This window comes from Pollicipes pollicipes, unplaced genomic scaffold, assembly GCF_011947565.3.
Source record: "Pollicipes pollicipes isolate AB1234 unplaced genomic scaffold, Ppol_2.1 Scaffold_5724;HRSCAF=6776_pilon_pilon_pilon, whole genome shotgun sequence".
Lineage (NCBI taxonomy): Eukaryota > Metazoa > Arthropoda > Thecostraca > Pollicipedomorpha > Pollicipedidae > Pollicipes > Pollicipes pollicipes.
Genome location: NW_023596746.1, coordinates 173,289 through 188,614, shown reverse-complemented (window position 1 = coordinate 188,614; position 15,326 = coordinate 173,289). Strand labels below are relative to the sequence as shown.

Below are 15,326 nucleotides of genomic sequence, written 5' to 3'. Positions count from 1 at the left end.
TTTCAGCGCATCTGATGCTTGCTTAGATATCTTCGAATGCGGAACATTCTCTTTAAATGTGGTTAAGCTGCTCAAGAGTCAGGTCTGACAAAGACACGCTAATAAGTGTCACACCACGCCGATACCCACCACGCCACGCCGCGCCACGCCATGACCTGCCACGCTACGCCACGCCACGGCAATACCCGCCCCGCCACGCCACGCCCCGCCACGCTACGCCACGCCACGCCACGCCACGCCACGCTACGCCATGGCACGCCACGCCACGCCACGCCACGCCACGCTATGCAACACCACGCCACGCTACTAGGGCCCCCTCCGCCCGCCCCCAACCCACCCGCCGTATTACATCACGCCCCGCCCCGCCACGTTACGCCACGATACGCCCATGCAGCCAGCCAACATTTTGACTCGTCTACATTTTTCATGCCACCGTTCACCGGCGCCACATTCAAATATGTTCTGGTTGTATTTCTCCGCTTTTCGGTTCGCCAGCAACGCATATCGATGCTTTGCTGGGTCGCAATTTTGCAGTTCGCCTTTTAGCCGTTCACCAAATGGGCATGTCAGCTTTTTACATGCCACCATTCTGCAATCGCCATTCGGCAGTCGACAAAAAGGAATTTGCAAAGTGGGATTTTCGACTTTTGTTCTAGAATTCATTTGCATAAATAACGCCTGTTACTCTCGAGCACTAGGGCTTCGAGATAGAAGATTTCACCAGAGACTTTTATAGCTTATTTTCGTTATTCCGAGCTATGCGTACGCGAAATTTTGATTTTCGAACGATATGCTTGATCTTCCAAAGGAGGTGCTCATCCATGTCAGCCTCGGTGACAACGAATTTGTAGCGTCAATGAGCGCTTTTGCGTCGATCCGAATGGACATTCCTAACGGCTAGAGCTAAGGTCAAGCTGCGTCAGTGATCTATGATGATCACAACAGGCCATTGGAAGGTCATGGAGTGACATCGCAGGGTGGACACACCATGGAAGCTACTGGAAAACCACGTTACAATGTATTGCCGGAATACATCAGTTTCATTCATCTGTTGGCCAGACAAGTGCATCAGGTCACTAACCTGACATGATTCGGGCAAATAAAGTTTCAGAAGCATGTGTAGCATTAATTGTAGCATAGCAAAGCAATATTCAAATGTGTTCGAATTTTTCAATCGAAATTGAGATTTGCCTTAATGTGAGAGTGTCTTACCTTTGGGGCTTACTTCAAAAACATACTCTAGTGAAACCTCAGGACTAGCTACGTTTAATAATAGCGCTGGGTAGTACCACTGCAGCACCATAAAGACATCATAGGGATATTGATTTTAGTAATTTTCGTCTCTAATTTGCACTATCAGCACTTTGTAACAGCATTGTGCTTCTTTCCTGCAGCCCAGACCACGTTGTCGTTATGGCAAACTCCGCCAGCGCCCCCTGTGGTGCGAATAAAAAACGTTCGTGATTGGTCCGGCGGGCAGGGACTTGTTACCGAGAAGTTGGTTGGTTGAAGTTTGAACCAATGCGTGACATGGATTACGTGGCAATCCCATTCCAAAAGTCAAAAGAAGCCTCGGTGTTTCAAGCTTTTGTAGCATTTAGTGCTGAAATATTTTGACACATTAGTGTTTTGCAAACAAGTTACAGAACGCACACTCTGGAAAAAGCAGGGCAAATCAGGTGTATGGCTTTCATAGTGGTGAACATGGAGTCAAACGTGATTTCTCGCCTACGGTTGGCTACTCCAAATAGAAATTCTGATCTATTCGGAAGGATTTGGAGAAAGCTATATTTTATCAAATTTTGCGCGTCTCGTGCAACAATAAGTAAAAAGTGCAACAAGGTGGAATACCCCCCTTACGCTCCTACCAATGGTACATTTCTTACTCGGTCAAAAGTTAGAGGTAGGTATTTGCGCCCATTTGGTTAGGTTTTGAAGTTTGGAGTTTTGGTGAGACATGCACCAAGTCATAAGTTACTCCAGATTATACGCACACAAGAATCATGCGGTGAAGTACCTACCTGTGGCATAGTACATACCTGCCTAAAGATAAGTTACGCATGGAGCTGCATCATTTCCGATAAATACTAGGTCATATATATATATATATATATATATATATATATATATATATATATATATATATATATATATATTGACATGACTTTCTGAATGCATTCAGCATCATCCATAAGATTTCTTGGCCGGCACGACCTTTGCCTTACGGGAGAGATGTCTGACGGGAGCCGGGTATTCGACGTGCTGGCCGCCAGGGATGCATGTTGGTCATGGGGGAACTAACTCTATCTGTAGGCCAGTTTTTCGTGCAGCGTTATGGAGTGAGTCGCAGGAAATCGGTCGGTGATCGTTGCTCCGTCCCCTCCCCTCTTCCTCTTCACGTGTGTCTGCGTGCTGGGAGGAATGGGCGTCGAATTTTATTGTTTATTGGTGGGTCACTGCCCCTTTCCTAATGCTCAATTTCCCCTCCCCAAACGGCAAGTTTGCCCCCTTCCCAAGTGGTGAGTTGACTACCTCCTACCTTTTGGAGCCAAATATATACAATGCACAGACTTGGCGCCAGAATGGTGGTATCAAGTAGCCAGGTATGTACAATGTACATTGTATATGCAGAGCGTTAATTAACCCTCGCGCCCCTAGTAGAAAAAAATCTATAGGGTCCTTATATTGCTCTGAGTTTAAGCAGCTAATTCGAGAGTACAGTTTATGCTAAGCGTTTGTAATGAAATGATATGTTAAAAGTGCCGCACTAAGGACTTCGTCCAGGCGGTGCCAAGAGTAAGCCGCACCTAGGGACACGGGTTCGACCTCATACTTGGGTTGAAGGGGGGGGGGGGAGGAATGAAAAATGACCTGACAGTCCTCTTTGCCATTTGTTCCCATCGAGTTTCGGCCACTTCATTTTCAAATTTGGTGCCGCAACGTACCTCGATGCTCATTCCGAACAGGGATAAATTGCGACTCAAGCGACACAAATCCACCCTGCCGGGGTTGGATGAATCGAAATACAGGAGCTCCTAACCAACTCAAGCAACGTGGCGGATGTAGTGTTTCAAGACTGTAAACTATAAATATTCCATTTTAGTGGGGTCCAGAGGGCTACTTGTAGAGGTTTGTAGCTGTTAATACAGTGACAATGGCAACGTGCGACTGACTGCCGCAAAATACGTAATACCTGCCGCATTCTGTCCCGCTTGGGCAGGATAATTAAAACAGGGAGTGACATTGATGATGCAGGAATTTCGTTCTCTCAAAGATAAAAGGTGTTTGTGGTTTCCTGGCAATTCAAAAGCAGATTCCTGTCATTTCTTGGGGTGCTCCCACGCGACCCAGATGGTTGAATATCAGTGCAGTGAATGAGACATTTGGCAGTAGAACAGGAGAAAGGGGGTAGCGTCACTGGCTGAGAGTCATGACAAATATCGCGCTGTGGAGCGTCGTGGCGCATGTTTGTGGATATCTTGGGAATCATTGTTATTAGGGCTAGCCTGGGAAAACCGCAGAGAGGGCCAGATGTGAGGGTGATTATAAGCAATGTGGAAGGCTGTTCGCTGCGCGCAATGATAAGTCTACGTTCTTTATTCCTGCTGTAACCATTTCAATCGGCCAGTCATGTCGGAGGGTGTCCGGGAGTGGCACGAATTTGCCTTGACTCACGTGGAGTATCCAGTTGGTAAGTGGGAAGAGCAGTTAGGTCTCTGAAATGGGATTAGCTGTAGCCGCCGTCTTGTTGTGCATTCTGAATCTCTGTCCCACATGTAATTACGTGGAGAAGTTGGATGTAATTTTATTTCAGCTAGCAGTTTCCGCAACTGTTCATGAGTTATGCATCAGTGAATATATGTCAGGTCACTGAAGGAACTGGCCCATCTGATTTGTGATGGTTATTTTAGCCCCTGTGGTCTGTGCTAGAATCCATCAAAAAATCCATCTTATTGTAAGTAGATTATGTGATATTATTAGTTTGTGAGTATAATGCCAATGGTTGAAATACTGATGTTTCTAACAAGATAATGTCAAGAAAAACTATGAACCTTTTCCAACAGAAGTAGTAAAAATTGGACCAAAAAATACCTGGCCTGAACATTGAATTTGACTTATAATGAAGAGGTTCAATCAACCAATGTCATGCAGATAGTATCATGAACAGGGGATGAATTTTTACAGACTGGGCTGGGATTGTGACCACTGTAACGAGTGTGGGGCGGTGGGGGAGGTTAACAAACATCCTTCCCCCTAACAAAAAAGTTATGTTTTTTGCCCCTTATGGCTTTACCTTGTACAGTATACTTTTTATGCTTTGTTAATCCAGATAAAATCTGAATATTCAGCTGTAGTGAACCTACCTCTTGGATTCCAGGTTGAACCCTCTAATCCTGATTTGTGCCTTCCAGTCTCAGGACAAGGGCTACACCCATGTCCTTGGTTCAGTTGTTCAGAGTGCATGCCCCTCAATATGCACATAGAAAGATGAGGCTCCAAGTGCTGCAACCACATGGTATGTGCTGCTGATGGTGGTGGTGCAGCTGTTAAGTGGTGAGATGAAGTAAGGGAGCAGGGTCACCCATGTAGACCAATTGCAGCATGCCAAAGTTTTGCCAGATCAGATGGTAGAGAAAGACTTCATAGTTCATACAAGAGCACTGATTTGCCTAAGCTCTGATCCCAGAATTCCATTTATCAAAAAGGCTTAGATTAAATCCAAAAAGTAGGATATCAATCTTTTTTATTGTGAGGCATGCTAAAGGCAAGATCTAAGGGGACTAGCTTCTATTTGGATAACTAGTCCTCTTTACTCATGTATGAGGTTTTTGAAGGTATGGGCTTTATCAGGTCAAATATATGAGTGGTGGCCCTTAAATGTCATGCTGAAAAGTAATGATTCAGGCATGTATGGTGTCAGCTTGATAATTGTATCACTGCTTGGGTTGATAGACCCAGTATAGGAAGGGGATGAATAGGCATATATTTGTTTATGAGCAAAGCAAAATATGACAGAAAATGCATGACATTTGCATGCTGTAATATCACTATAAGCAAAATATTTCCCTCTTTGCACCCAACAACTGATTGACTATGCATTTTTGTGGCACCCCAAATTTGATGCAATGACAATGTCAACATGCTCTGAACATGTCCTGAACTTTTGCAAATCTATATGGCTCAGTTGGCTAGAGCACTTGCCTTCTGCTTTACTCACCCATGACCAGGTGGGTTTTAGCTGCTTTAGGTGCTCACCATTCACTCCTGACTGGATGTCCTGTGTCCTGTGGTATCAGACACACTAAAAGTAAGATAACTTCAAATGGCTGCACTGTCCATATAGAGCATGGCAGAATGTTTCGGGTTTGGCCCCAAAACCCTGCTGTTGACTCAAAACTATAAGATTGAATGGTGAAATCACAGCTCATGCAATAAACACCATGTACTGAACATTGCATGGTGCAAGAGCTGATCTCTGCAATTCATGCAATCAAAGAGTTCAAAGTAAACAGGGACTGTAAGCTTCAAGCAGCACTATTGTGTAAATAATTCCATTCATGGCAGTAAAATACCTTAAATGCATCAGGCAAAACTGTCACATTGTCATGGATCATGCAGACAAAACTTTACCTGATGTCTTCCTTCATGAGACTGGCAGAGGCAAAACTTCTGCACAGAAAACCTTTTACAATTGTAGTCAAAACCACTACATAAGAAAACTTCATCAGACAAAGATTCCATGCAAGATAAGTTATGCATGACATCTTTTGGCCGTTTGCCCACGTGACGTTTTTTGGCCCCTCTCCCTTCTGGTTACATACTGTGTGTGCGGGGTGGAAATATCTCCCTCTCTGATCATGCTCTATTTAGCATATGGTCACGAAAAGGCGGCGTCCGTTTGGTCCCCAATTGAGTAAGAGATGCAAAGGAAATGACTGGTGTAATGCTTGCCGCAAGAGAAATCCAACAATATCTGGCCATAAGGTCCTAACAAATTCTTTCGACTATATCGGCGTGATTTCTAGCCTCACTTGAGGATAACATTACACTGTTCAAAAATGTGATAGCCTTTGTTGGGCCTTAGTTGTGTTCCATCAGAGCTCGCCTTACTCCTTGTGTTAAACCTAATTAATGTTTGTGTTTGGGCAAAACTTGTGCACGACGTTACCTTTATTGACACCCTTTTTCCGGACTCTAAAAAAGAAGGCTAAAACTCCTGAGTGGTGGATCTTCCACAGGTAAAGCTTTTACATGTCATTACTCCTACAGAACAGGACCGTTACTGTCGAAACTGATACATCCCATTTCTTCTGTGGACCAGACTGCTGTGTGGCTAAACTCCTACAGACAAAACTCCCCCATGCCACAATATGAAGTGACAAAGCATCTATGCAATACAACTCTGACCTGAGAACTGTAAAGGATGGTGCTTTTGTATGACATATGTTCATGACCAAAAATTACATGTCACAAAAACGTGTGCATGAAAACTTCACGGCTGCTCGTGACTGTTAACAGGGCTGGAGATTTCCCCTTGGATGGTAGTGGGAATGAGAGGGGTTCAGAATATATAGTGTATGCCACTTAATGTTAAAATTGGCTAATCATGGAGGGTCTGGACTCTGGACCTTCCCACCGCCACGGTACCCGCAGCCATAACTTTGACAAGCGAGATCTCCGTTTTGCGCATAGCAGTGATGTGTTGCAGTTATTTCGAATACAAGTTTCATTGGTGCACATGTCATGCAGGAGTTTTGTGTTTCGAAATAATATGCGTGGAATTTTGTCCACGGCGGTTCTGTCATGGACTGATGTCTCACAAAATATAATGGCATGAACTTTCTGTCCCTTGTAAGTGTTGACCACACGTGTTCTGTTCATAGAAACATGTCTTTGAAGTTTTAGTCTGGGTCTTTTAACCCGCGCTCGGGTGGGGAGGGGCGTCAAATTGACCCCCTCCCGAAGGTTTTTCTAGAATGGTTTCCAAACGGCGCGGCGTAGCCGCGCCAAATTTTGCAAAGCTGTAGACGGTTGAATAGCGGATCATTTGGCATAAAAATTTAGATCTACCTTGTAGGGTCGCTGGCCTATAGCAGGCCAAAGTCAGACCATGATTTCAGTGAAGGCAAGTTCAAGGGAATCGTTCAATCGGATCGAACAACGGAGTGTTGAACGAAGCCATGCATCTTTGAGATGCTCTCTTAGGAACACAACAGTTGAATGAGAAAATTGCATTGACCTTAGGTCAGGTATGAAGGTCACACCAAGGTCAAAACCAACCTGTTTTGTTACTCTAGGGCTTGCTGTATGGGATAGTTTCTAGTGTTCATTTCGAGTTTGTTGATAGCAGGAACTGCATTATGCATCTTCCATGGAATTCTTGGAGGTCAGAATAGATCATTGACCTAAAATGACCCAGGTCTGTATTTTGTTTTAGGAACATACTGCCTAGTGTAGTCTTTGTCGTTTAGTCAAATGGAAAACTCAAAGCAATCTTGTATGATTTTGCTCGTCTTGACCTTCAGAAGGTTAAAAAAGGTCACTGACCTTGAATGAGAATGTGACCTTTTGCTTAGAAGCGGTTATCTAGGTTCTGTGGTCACTTCGGAGACCGACCTGGAACATGACCTTGTTTGATCTTTTTTGACCCGAAGGCCATGACCTAGGAGCCTGAAATTTCAACCTGAGTGAGTTCAGGTACAGGTCAACACGTTCTGTAAATTTGGTGTCTCTAGCTTTCTTAGTTCCCGAGATCTCAGGGAGTCAAATTGACTCCCGCCCCACCCGAGCGAAGGATATCTAGGCGGCCACCCGGACGCGTGTTAATCGGATAAATTTATAAAGTCAGGTTGCGTGCTAAGCGCGCTTGTTGGATGAGCCCTGGCCCTACCGTCAGGTCGTGAAATCTCGCGTTAACGGCAAAATTTGTCGCCAAATGGTTAACGTCCGTGATATTCGGCATTGCCCGTCGTCACCTGGGTTTGGCGCGGCGGCGGCCGCCGCCGCCGGCCGTTCGTCCCGTAAGCTCAGTTGACCTTTAGCGTCACCTGACCTTTAGCGTGGCCGCCAGTCGAATCAGAGGGCAAGCGCTCCATTTAACCGAGCTCCGGGCGGGCGGCCCGTGTCAGCCACCGCGCTTAAGGTCAGGTGACTTGACTTGGTGTCGCATCCTGAGACGTGGCGATGCATTTGTTTATCATCACGTCAACACGTTACTATTGGTTTATCACGCATTTATGATTGCGGTGTGTGATCGGTTTGTTCGTATGCCTTCACGTGAGTGTGATGGGAATGCTTAATCTTGTTTCAGGTGACAATGTTGGCAAAGTCCTGTGCCTCTTCAGCCTGCTACCACAGGCACTCATTGTCAGCTTCGTGACCCTTGTCATGTTCAAGAGGGACCTGCACACAGTGAGTCGTGTAGGCCTGGTCCAAGGCTGACAGTATTAACGAGCCATCCCTGTTGTGTGTTGATTCGAGACGGTAGATGCAGGTGTTTGTAATCTTCAACGCAGCCTGGCTGTGTCTTTAGCCCATATGTCGGTGCAGCCCAGATTGTGTTGCGGTTGTCAGATCTGGCGGCAGAACTTGACAAGTGGGACTTACTTTGGGGTCCCAAGAGTACACTGGCAATGGTGATATAGGATTACTCTATACAATTTCTTACATCAGTAATCATGCTTATGTCTGGATTCCACGTGTACATTGTTTTGACGTGAATCTGCGCTGAGACTTGAGTGCTTGGGATCGATTTTTTGATATTGTATTGCGAATCGGGTCAAAGTTGTGTCAGCGAAGTCCTCGGCGAATTGGCCCAAAAATAAATGTAAGCGACAGGGTGCATCCATAGTCTGTTTGATTGTACACGAAGTATAGCACATTGGTTTATAACTAAATTGCTGTCAGAATAACTGTCCTAGTAATGCCTCACTGAGAGCCATGCAACAGGTTATGTCTTGAACTGATGTTTTTTGCTGTCGACATTATTGCATTTTTGTCCGGAACTTAAGCTTTTTCCTCTTGAGTCGGGATCGGGAATTGTAGTCGACCTCGAGTCGCGCTGAGTTACTCAGTCTGGGAAAGGAATTAACGCCATGTGTTTTGAGCTGCAATCGGAATCGATTGAGATGTATTTATGCATATGAACAATGAATCGGCTCCCCCCGGTTTATGGCAGGTTGGCTCTTAGTATCATGTAGTGTCAATAACGGCAATAAGCCAGGTGGCTCAGCCATTCCTAAGTCACGTAAACTCGTCATATCTCATCTTGTCGCATCTCCAGATACAACCTGGAGCTACATTGTTCTGTTGTAAATCCCCATAACGTGTGTGTCGTTTTTTGCTGGCAGATATTCTTCTTCATAGGTGTGTGTGCGTGCGAGGTGCTGAACATCATTCTGAAGCACACCCTTCAGCAAGCGCGGCCGTCGCTGAAGAGAACAAACTACAGCCTGTACGGCATGCCGTCCTCCCACTCCCAGCTCTCGTGGTTCATCGCCGGATACCTGACTCTGTTCCTGCTCATCCGGTGAGCCGACGTCGTTTCCACGGAGAGGGGGGGGGGGAGGGGGGAGGTTCGCCCCGTCACCGACTGCCGATGCCCTTTTGATCTGGGAGAGGGGGGGGGGGGGGCGTAGACTGCACGGGTCATATCGCGCGCCTGCCCGCACCAGGGCCGGGTAAAGAGGCCTAGTTTGAAGCGATTTGGGCGTATGCACGTGCGTGCTCGGATCAGTGATAGAATGCAGGGTCCCTGAAACGACGCGGAAACCTGACCGGCTGGTATGTGCTACAACAAATTTATTTCCTTGAGAAATACGCATATTGGCCACTACATTGCAGATCGGTGCAAAAGGGGACTTGCTTTGCAATAGGCGCCTCTGTGTGTGTGTGCAATTAAAGCATGCCAGGCGTGCTTGATAGTCACTTCCACCCATATTGAGCGGGAGTGGCCACCGCATATATTCGTCACAATTGGTTTGTATTCCTGTGGTTTGTTTGGCCGTAAGCGACTATGCGAATAGACAGTCACTCCTGGTGGGCGCCAGATAGTCGGCGGCGGTTACTTTTACATACCATTAAAAAGGCTGAAGGAAGCAGATGATGGATTTATGATTGGACACGAAGCCGTAGTAACTGTACACTATAGTGGCCTTTATCATCAAGCTTGATTTGGGTTTGATTAGTTGCACCCATAAATATCATGTGCATTTGTTTGTTTTACCTAGCGACACGTCAAAGGGCTGCTAAGTGAGCACTGCAGTGGACATACCGAGAAAGCCCTATGAAGAACGAAACCGGAGTTGATCGTTGTTCGCGTCGTGCAAACGACTCTTCTGCCTCATGTTTTTGTTTTACGTTCATGGTAGACTGCTCCCAGTGTCACCTTTTTACACAACCACCTAGTGTTAAGAAAACCGCTGATGTTCTTGTACTGTGTGTATAACCTCTCCCATTCTGTCGTGCTCTATTTCGTTCCGAAGAGTTGGTGATTTCACACGTTTTAGACCCAAAATGCTTGTGAGTAGGTGTTGCTTGTCGTCGGTCGATTTGCAATCATCAAAATGGCACCCCATCCCCAGAACGGTATGACACTTGCACAAATGATAAATGACAGCTGCGAAGAATGCATTTTCTGACCCCGAGGTCTTGCTATTGCATTGTCGTAAACATTTGTTCATGCCGTCCGATTGGTGGGAAATGTTGCTTTGAAGTTCTACTGGAAAGCTTATCAGGCCGGATGGCACGGCATAGGTTATAAGGTACGCTGACGCATCATACTTCTGACCACGAGGTGGGGAACCACGAGGAGGTGGGCCAGACCGGCACGCGTTTATGTTGACGCGTGATATTGTTGTCGCTCCGGCCAACAATCGTGATATACAAAATTGTGTAAATGGTGCCAGCGGTTGGGCTTGGGGAACGCTTTGGTGTCGTTAGCAAACCTCGGTAAAATGGTGTGCGCGTTCAACACGTGCGTAACCCGTGTGCGTTCCATAGAGAGGCAGTTTTTAAATATTCGATGCTGGGATAGTGACCTCGGGTGATGCGGTCTGATTCATGCGCACAGTGACGTCATAGAAAGTCACGGCAGGGGACCGAGCCGAAGGACGCTTGGCCATCCGACTGGCGATACATTTCTGGTCATTGGCGTTAGTCCAGTTAAGCTATGTTATGCCGACAGTACTCAGGCGCACAGTGACGTCATAGAAAGTCACGGCAGGGGACCGAGCCGAAGGACGCTTGGCCATCCGACTGGCGGTACATTTCTGGTCATTGACGTTAGTCCAGTTAAGCTATGTTATGCCGACAGTACTCAGGCGCACAGTGACGTCATAGAAAGTCACGGCAGGGGACCGAGCCGAAGGACGCTTGGCCATCCGACTGGCGGTACATTTCTGGTCATTGACGTTAGTCCAGTTAAGCTATGTTATGCCGACAGCACTCAGGCGCGAAGTGCGCAGATGGATTGCATATAGCAGAGGACGGAAAAGAATAGACATGAACGCAGATAGAGGGCTCGGATGTCGCCACCCAGGGTAAAGAAGAATGCATTTTTGCAAAAGTGGTCTGCGCGGCAATCATTGGTTCGACGCTGGAGCAGCCTGGGTTGTGTCTACCAATCAAATGAGCTCCTCGGGTACGGCGGTACGCCCGAGCCACCTGCCTTCTGGGAACGGTTCTGTTATATCAGATGCAAACTTAGCGCCAAGCGGTCCATGCGCCTGCCTTCTGCACGACTTACCGCGGTGTTTCAGAAAACTCCCGTGCCGACTGCAGTGGTGCCGGCCTTAGCCGTGTGTGCGGGCCAGTACGCTGATGGTATCTGTCACTTACTGCTCTGTTACTATCAAGTGACTTGGCACTCACGGCGAGTCGTGTGGTGAACGCGTGACGTTTAGCTATTGCGGCTGCTGATGAGGTCCTTCCATGGATTTTTCAGGCTTCATCACGTTCAAACATCGTCACTACTGATGAACATGTGGAAGCATATGGCAGCCGTGTTGTGCTGCGTTTGCGCTGCATTAGTATCGTTCAGCAGGTGAGTGTGTATTCACAAAATTGACGTGTACACCGCTGCGGTCGTAGTGATGCTTCTGCGGCGATCAACGCACACTTACGGTAAGTGTGCGTTGATAATGAGTCACAAATAATGAGTCAGTCACTTGTGCAAGAGGCCTAGGCTAGGGCTTGGCCTGGGCCTCTCGCATTTAAAAAGAAAATTCAACGGAGCAGCGTGTGGTGTTACGTTGCGATCCATGGATGTTATCAATGCCATTCCTTTCTTGTCAGTATCGACTCAACCGAGGCCCAGTGGTGAAGTGTTTAATTTGAGCGCCTTGAAACTCAGAGGTGCGGGTTTGACACCCCGCGGTGTCCGGCCCTGCCAGAGTGACAGGTAGCCATTGCCATATAGCCTCAGCTGCTGAGGGCGTCATAAAGGCCCAGTGGCGACGAATATGAATTCAAGCCTCACCTCAGTGTCTACATTTAAGTTTAAGTTGTTCTGTTACCAGCGCTAGATTCTTTCTACCAGCACTGATCCGCCCTTATAGAATACGTTCAGTTGATGGTCGTGTATGTCTGACCTGCCTGGCAGACTCGGTACACTCTCTCTACACTCTACTCAATATGCTGTACCGCAGTGTGGGTGTGGGTGTGGGTCTGGGTGTGGGTGTGGGTGTGGGGTGTGGGTGCGTGCGTGCGTGCGCGCGTGCGTGCGTGCGTGCGTGCGTGTGTGCGTGCGTGTGCGGGCGTGCGGGTGTGTGTGTGTGGAGCTCTGCTCCTGGTGACGCCGTCAGTTGTACTCTTTTGTGTGTAGCAAGGTGTACTTGCCGCACCACTCCCGGCGACAGGTGGTAGAATGCCGTTGTCAATTGTACACCTCTGTGTGCGACGTGGTGTAATTGGCTTACCACTCCCGGTGACAGGTGGTAGGAGGCTGCCATCAATTGTACTTCTCCGTGTGCGACAGGGTGTACCTGGAGTACCATTCCTGGTGGCAGGTGGTCTGCGGAGCAGGCGTTGGCGTCGCCTTTGGTGTGCTCTGGTTCGTCTTCGTGCACTGGGTGTGCACACCGTTCTTCCCTCAAATAGTGCAATGGTGAGTGGGATGATAACTCTGTCATCGGTCAAGCACGTGTTGAAGGCCAGTGCTAACGAGCCAACCCTAACTTATCTTGAAGAGATGGTGCGCGGAGTGGAACGTTTTGTAAAGACCAGGGGCAAAACCTGTCTTACGTACAACGTCCGACGGTATGGTGAGCAGGTTGCATGACGTAACAGACTCGGCGCGATGTGTGGGGTAGGCGAGCGGCGGGCGAGGCCTGCAGCGCGTGCCTGGCTGATGCCGTCCCGCGGTCCGGCAGGCGGATCTGTGAGCTGCTGTTGATCTGCGATACCTCGCTCATCCCGTGCATCATGTGGTTCGAGTACGCCAACATCCGACAGGAGGCGCGCGCGCGCCAGCGCCGCCTGCACTTGTCCGCCAAGAGCCAATGACGTCCAACCGGCGGCGCCAAGAAGCGACCGCCATGACCCCCCTCCCCCCCCTTTCCCCTGGCGCGCTCCTTCCCCGTTCCCCCGGGCTCGACACCGAGCCCCGGAACCTGACGGAGCCGGGCCGGGCCGGACCTGATCTGGTCCGTCCGTGCCCGCCTTGGCGCGACCCCGCCTCTCACCGCCGGTCAGGGGCGAGGCCGGGTGACACTTCAGGTCAGCAGGCCTGCCGGGTGGACGGCGGGTTTAGTGTCGGAGCATCTGCGATGGTAGTGGCGGCGATGCCGGGCCGAAGACGGCGAGAGGCCGGCACCAGGCGGGAATACTCTTGTTAGTCAGCTGACGCCGCCGGGCCGGCCGATGCGCGCTAGGTGGGCCCTTACACTTGGATACGTTACCCCCGTTGTGTCTTCGCCCTATTGATGCCCCTCCCCATTCCCACGTTTTTGACCGGCGGCCATCCACCCCTAATAAGCTCTCTATGCACTTGTATCGGAATATGTGGGTGTGCGTCCGGGTGTTTGTTTCCATGGGTACTCGCGTGGCCCACGGGTCTGCGCAGGCCGCTGGACCGTGCTGGACGGTGGGCGTGCTGTCACGGGTATTTCTATTTCGCCTCCGATGGGCGCCCAGCCTGAGACGCTGGCTGCAGGACGTGGTTGGGGCACGCGGGGCTGGCCCGCTGGCCCGGTCTTCCTGACGCAGGGACTCGTGTCCCGCCCAACTGTTGTGGCGGTTGCCATGGAAACGTGTTTACGCTATTCTGGTGGCCTGCCTCGTCAATAATTGTGTGATAGGTGTTTCTTCCTGATGGTAACAAGCGCACATTATTACGGTAATAAAGTGGGTTTTCACTGCTCATTGTTTATGCCTATAACAGTTCTGCTGGACCGATGCCCTGGTACATGAAGTGCATCGATAATCACTTTTCCTGAGTTACTTGTCGCAAGTAACTCGTAACGCACGTGCTCCATTATACAGGAGCCCCGCAAAGCAAAAGGATCTTCGCGTAGTGAAAAGATATGGATCATCCGAACTGTGGTGTTTTACATTCGAGTGTCTGGCTAAAAGGCAGTGAGTTGGCGTTTATCGAGCGGCGCAGCCTGGCGGTGTGCACCATTGCTCGCTCTCCACGTCTTCAACGCTTGGCCACATTCCGCCAGCTGTCAACGCATTCAGTCTCGCAGACACTTGTGCTCCTGAATCGCCAGCCCTGCACGTCCGGTTGGCACTGGTGTGCTGCGATACGTCAGAGGACTAAAGAGAAGCAACGCGAAGATCCACCAAAAACCGCCGAACCGCTACGCACGCCTAGCAGTCAAGCGCGGATATCACAGTTGCACCAAGTGCAAATGTGAGCTGCATGTCTTTTACAGAACGGCCGCACGCCATCATGTGAACTAACGCCCATACGCCTAGGAAAGCAACATGAACAAACTCAATGCGCCGCTGGTGCTGTGGTCTGCGGTTGGCCTTTACATTGTGCTAACACGGACACAAACACATGGGAACCGAAGCAGAATTCTGCTGCTGGTCAGTCCTTTGCCGTTACGGGCGCGTTGCGCGGCATGCGCAGCATGGTGGGCGCAAAATGACCACAGAAGTCGGCGCGCCCTAAAACTCCAAATCAACAACAGCAGCATGGATTGGGACGCCATTGAACACGTCCTCTGAAGATAAACCCTGGCTTGCGGGATCGTTGGATTGCTGTTCACCGTAACATTTTGAACTGGACACATCCCAAGAATGCAGCTTGATTCAACAAAAATATACCCGTCTAGTAGAAGTCCAGTTGTATATTTACACTGACGGGTCGCTCTGTGGTG

The 15,326-nt window shown here is 48.8% G+C and overlaps 1 protein-coding gene across 1 annotated transcript; it reads left to right on the top strand.

Moving 5' to 3' along the window:
- The first annotated feature begins 3,543 nt into the window (after positions 1-3,543).
- LOC119103478 (dolichyldiphosphatase 1-like) lies at positions 3,544-14,357 on the top strand. The gene is made up of 6 exons (XM_037227033.1): positions 3,544-3,691; positions 8,312-8,412; positions 9,351-9,529; positions 11,945-12,043; positions 12,977-13,105; positions 13,371-14,357. Exons 1-6 carry the CDS (start codon positions 3,631-3,633, stop codon positions 13,501-13,503), a joined length of 702 nt encoding a protein of 233 aa, XP_037082928.1. The 5' UTR covers positions 3,544-3,630; the 3' UTR covers positions 13,504-14,357.
- Positions 14,358-15,326: the final 969 nt, after the last annotated feature.

Bases quoted from the DNA above. Each gene is read 5' to 3' on its own strand.
- LOC119103478 (XM_037227033.1), top strand. From the start codon at position 3,631: ATGTCGGAGGGTGTCCGGGAGTGGCACGAATTTGCCTTGACTCACGTG. The intron at 3,692-8,311 runs GTAAGTGGGAAG...ATCTTGTTTCAG, and splicing joins TCACGTGGAGTATCCAGTTG to GTGACAATGTTGGCAAAGTC. The intron at 13,106-13,370 runs GTGAGTGGGATG...GCGGTCCGGCAG, and splicing joins TTCCCTCAAATAGTGCAATG to GCGGATCTGTGAGCTGCTGT.